At 38.9% G+C, this 5,488-nt stretch overlaps 1 protein-coding gene across 1 annotated transcript in view; it reads right to left on the reverse strand.

Annotated features, from left to right (window-relative positions):
* The window catches only part of SLC5A5 (solute carrier family 5 member 5), a 32,777-nt gene that overhangs the window by 10,128 nt on the left and 17,161 nt on the right, over positions 1 to 5,488 (reverse strand). Inside the window, exon 10 of the mRNA XM_018555081.1 lies at positions 4,129 to 4,241. Coding sequence (XP_018410583.1) covers positions 4,129 to 4,241 — 113 coding nt within the window. The remainder of the gene's footprint in view (positions 1 to 4,128; positions 4,242 to 5,488) is intronic.

Consider the following 5,488-nt stretch of genomic DNA (forward strand, 5'->3'; position numbering starts at 1 on the left):
TCAATCACTGATAACACTAAACTGATGAGCGGTAACAGCTTTTAAAGCGTCGCCTATGGCCAATTTTGGGTATTATCGTTTTTTGAGGTTTCGCGCGCGCACGCAATTTTAAGGCTTGACATGTTTAGTGTCTTTTTACCCGACGTGACCCCATCTTTTATATTTTACCAAAAAATTGGGTAATAATAAATGTTTTATCATTTAATATAGGGGAAACTGTTTTTTTTTTTTACATTTCGGTAATTTTTCCTTAATATATTAAAAAAATAAAACCCCCAGTGGTGAATAAATACCACCAAAAGAAAGCTCTATCTGTCCCCAAAAAAGGGTATAAAATTAATTTCAGTACAGCGCTGCATGACGGAATAAATGTCAGTTAAAGTACCGCAGCGCTGAATACTGAAAAATGGCCTGGATGGGAAGGGGGTTTAACACCGCGGATGTCAACTGGTTAAGCAACTTAATAACAACAAGTGTATTTATTACTTGTTTTATAATTTTCATGTTGTACTTTAGCAATTACTACAAGCTCTCATTGAGCACACAAACATTCAAAAGTCATTTAATTTAAAATGTATTTGTAATCCAAATGTGTTTACATTTTGGATAGAGCTGGAAATGGTTACAAACCTCTGTCTCCCATTGAGGATATTACCCTGTACTTCTTCTCCCAGGAACATAACAAAGTGAAAGTAAATCTCATCTTAGAGAGTGCTCATTGCAATAGATGTCTTTATTGGTAGATTTCCCCTTACTTCCTATTTCAGTGACAGTTGTACAATTTTGGATTGGTCATCACTTTCTGTCCCTGTGATAATTGTTTATGCGTCCTGCTGCGCATTGCTACATAATTGTGCTTTACAGCTTGTTCTCACAATGAAATTCTATTGTTGTGCTTAATGTTATGTAATATGTTTAAGCAGATCTCCCTGCATGTGGCACCTGCTATATCACTGAGTCATAGAATCTGTAAAATAATTATTTTGCATACAAACAAGAAAGGTGAGCTTGTTATAATTGATTCTATAAATACTGCTTTCCTTTAGAGTGCAGATCTTTAAGATACATCAAGATATTTAGCATAATTTATTATCTAAGGGAGAGAGATTGGTCTGTTATTCCACATCTGTTTATTACAATGTTCATATACACTTGGAATGGGTATGGTACCTTAGCGATAATTACGAAAAATTGTAATTGCACACTGTCATCCATTAAACAGTTTAATACACCAGAGCACAACTTACTTATCATTCAACAGCACAACTCTTGTTCCAAAATGGCCAAGTCGGAATCCATGCAAGCCATTGCCCTTGATGTCTTTGCAAGCACACACACACATGCAGTACCTCTACCCACCATGGTCAAACTTAACTGTGTCCAAAAACTTGGTCATCTAGCTGATCTCTGGAACTGCAGTTATCTGACACTTCTGGGTATGTCGAATATCTGCTCACCCATCATACACTGTAGTTCCTCCCGATGTCTCCTACTGCTGTAATGACGTAGGACCCGGCGAAGGAACTACACCACATAGTAGAAGAGCAAGTATAAGATACCCCTAAGTATTGGTTACCTACAGCAGCCAGAGATCAGCTATGTAGCCGAGTTTTAAGACACGGGCTGCTGGAAAGGTAAGTATTTGCAATCTTTTATAGGCTGGCTATGCATTTAATTCCTGTACTAACAGCATCATTTCAAAAAGCTCAACCTCTTCGCTTGTCCTTCTACAGCTAACACATTGTACCACACAAATAAGAATCAAAGTTTAGCAAGCGTCAAATAATGAACTGAATTGTCCAGAAAAGGGTAAACGTGTATTTAACTGAGGAAGGTAATTGTGAAATTAAGTGTGACATTTTACAAGTTGTTCTGGATTTATATCCATTGATGTCCATATGTAGGACAGACATACTACAGGAATTCATGCTGCAGGAAGTTTAGAGGTCATGAATTCCCAACCATTGTGATTTCCATAGCCTACTGAGGAAGGTTATCATTTCTTGTTATTTTAAGGTTATGCAAATAATGTTGCATAATACTTCCTTATGAAGGCAGTGATGCAATAATGGATGATGTTCATATATGACAGTTAACCTGGATTAATGGGTTAGTTAAACTGGTAGGTTAGTACATTATATGGATGCCTTGGCTACCTATGTGGAGCAGCAGGAAGAGCCGGCTACTAACTGGTATCTTGTGCTAGAATAAACAACAGCCAAACAACTGGAAAGATGTATAGGCAGCAACCTGCTTTTTTAGAATATGCAGGAGAGGCCTCCCACCTTGTAAAAGGTAGAGAACTCATAATTATGGAATGTTAAGGCCTGCTTGAGGAGACACCAGTGGGATTGCATGTAGGCATGAACTGGGACATAGTTGTTTAAAGTAGAGATGCACTGGAATTTAATTTTTAGACTGACAATAAAAAAAAAACGTTGTCAGGCCGAAACTGAAAATGAAATTTTTTTTCCAACCTTTTAAATTTTTTTTTTGTAAATTATTTTTTATTTTATTTTTCTTCTTTTTTTAACTTTACTGTTGGGGGCACTGGGAAAATGTCAAACCCCTGATATTTCCCCTTTAAAATAGAAAAAGATTGAGGACACAGGGTCCTAAATCTCTTTTTCTGCAGCCCCTGTAATGAATGAACAGGAAGCCTCTATACTGAGTGCTCCTGTCTATTCATAAACTGTGGAGATAGTATCAGTTACTACATCCACAATCATGAATGAACAGGAGGTGATGTAGAGCACTTCCTGTTCATTCATAACGGTGACACAGTAAGCATACTATGTCCCCAGTTATTTACAAACACTCAGCGAATAGTCCTGTTTGCTGAGCGCTTGTACTCCGCTCTGCATTCTGACTCGCCTGTCACAGGAGGTAGAGCCGGGCGGTGCTGGAGGAGAGCTCGGCCTCCTATGACAGCTGACAGCTCTCTCCTCCCGCACCGCTCTGCTCGGCTTCCTGACTTGCCTATCACCGGAGGCTAAGCGGAGAGGTAAGGGAGGAGAGCTCAGCCTCCTGTGCGAGCTGACAGCTGTCTCCTCCCAGCACTGCCTAGCTCGGCCTCCTGAAATTGTGTGAGCCAATGGATCCCTGCTGTCCTCAATCTGTTTATTTTAAAGGGAGATATCATGGGTCTGTTTAGACCCCTTACATTTCCCCAGAGCCCCCAACAGTAAAGAAAAAAAAATAATGAAAAAATAATTAAAAAAGTTTGGGAAAAAAATGTCATTTTTGGTTTTGGTTTCGGTTTCGGCCTGACAAATTCTTTTCGGTTTTGGTCTAAAAATTCAATTTTGTAGCATCCCTAAATCCTAGTGTGTTGGGGCAGGTAAAAAAACTGGTTGGGTTGAACTGCCATTCTTACCCACAGTACATTCACATGCCAGACTGGGCAAAGTGATAGTGTCAGTTTAAAATAGAACTGAGGACAAAACTTTTTTCTTTAGTTTTGGATACAGTAAGGGAGGGTTATAACCCCTGTCAGAGTTATTTTGTTGTCTATGTCCCTATTGGGTAGATTTCCCCTCATTTCCTAAGGGAACAGAGAGAAAATCCCTCCAAAGAGAGGCAAATCCCTGGTGGCCGACAGGGTCACCAGAACTAGTGTTCCTATTGGAAGATTTCTCATCTATTCCTGTTCTGTTGACAACTCAAAATTTGGGATTTTCTTTCCCTTTCAGTGATAAGTGATAATGGTCAAAAGGACAAATGGGGAGGGGGGGGATTGAATCTCCCTAAAGGGGTCACTGATAGGTATTTTAATCCCTCTCCACTCTACCCACAACTAAAAATAGAGGTTAGGCTTTAGCTGCATTTTAACTCACATTCTGCCTAAAATCATTGAGGATGACAGGAGAATGCTAATTCTACACATTTTGCATATGAACCTGTCTATCTGCAGACAATTATGCAGTTTAGCAATCTAGCCAATCATAATTCATGAATTATATGATTCTCTTCTAATGAGCCTGGTTTCCAAAACGCAATTTTCTTACCACTGCTTTTCATCTGTTGATAAAAAAAATTATGATTCCTGCAGTATGGAATCACTACTCAGTTTCCTGTATAAATAATGAAAGCATGTTAGTCGAGTAGGCACTAAAATAAAATACTCACAGAGTCCCTTTGAAATGTATATTAGGTTTTTCATAGAAATCTGTGACTTATATGGCTTAATGAGATCCTCCACTGTTACCGCAGCCATGGCGTTGATGCTTGTAGATGCTGTGCTAAAGAGTCAATAATTGCAAACAAAACATGTAACATCATATATTAAGACGACACTGATTATTACTATAATACTATTTTGTTGCAGCATTATATTTCATAATGTTTACAGTACAGAGTACAGACAACGTACACAACCGAACATAAAAGGAATTTAATCAAGGTATGAAGGAACTACTTGTTAGAACTTGCAATATCATAAGCAAGGAAATATATAATTGTGAAGGAGTGGCCACTGGCCATAAAAATTTCAGCGTGTATGATAATATATCAAAGGTTTACATACACTCTTTACGTGAGAGCAGTGATGCCATGCAGATGATAAAAATGAGTCAGCAAAATTAAACCTGTGATAGGATACAAAGCGTTCACACCAAAATGTGTGCATTGGATGTAACGCAACACAAGTGCGTTCAACTGTCCTGTAAGTTGACATGCATTGCATTTTTTTTTGTTTGATTTGTACACTAAGCTATGAAAGGTGTTTATTTTGCCTTGCGTGATGTGCATTGAGTTGTGTTAGCACACGTTAAACACGTGTTGCATTACACTGCGCTGAAAAAAACGAGAGCCTGCTCTACTTTTTTTATTCTACGCAGGGCAGCTTACATCAACACTATGCACTGGTGTGAACTGCTCCCATTCACAGTCTTTCAATTTCAGATGTCGTTGTGTTGACATTTCAACGCACGCCACTGCATCTGGTGTAAATGGGGCCTTAAAGCAACTCTATCTCTTCCCCTATAAATTCTAACAATGGCATCCTGCAATAGAAGACACTGAATACGGACCTCTCTAAGAGGTGGCAAGTCTGAACACACCTGTTTTGCAGTGCCATAGCCTTGGGCTAAGTCTGTAGTGACAGAGTCACTCTAAGCTATGGTAACTACTGTACAGCACACACAATAAGGTGCCAGATCTTACCCTTTTCCAATCGGCTTCCTGACAGTGCCATTGATGGATTTCCACTGCCGGATTATGAAGAGCTCTATTTGACAAGGCAGAGCTCAGTGTCTCAGTAAACTATACCAGGTGAGATATCTTCTATATTGGGGGAATATCTAAGCCTATGCTTAAGTACTGACATTTAGAAATTACATTTTCACATAACAAATTTCATGGGTAATAGTGGTGCTGTAAGGATATCAGTGGTGCTGTACTTGAATGCAACAAGTAAGGTCAGATTTTGCATATTATGATGCTTCCTATACTGATGTTACTGTAGTTTGAAGCATATCTCCAGGCAACT

Source organism: Nanorana parkeri, unplaced genomic scaffold, assembly GCF_000935625.1.
Source record: "Nanorana parkeri isolate BGI_ZX_2015 unplaced genomic scaffold, ASM93562v1 scaffold183, whole genome shotgun sequence".
Lineage (NCBI taxonomy): Eukaryota > Metazoa > Chordata > Amphibia > Anura > Dicroglossidae > Nanorana > Nanorana parkeri.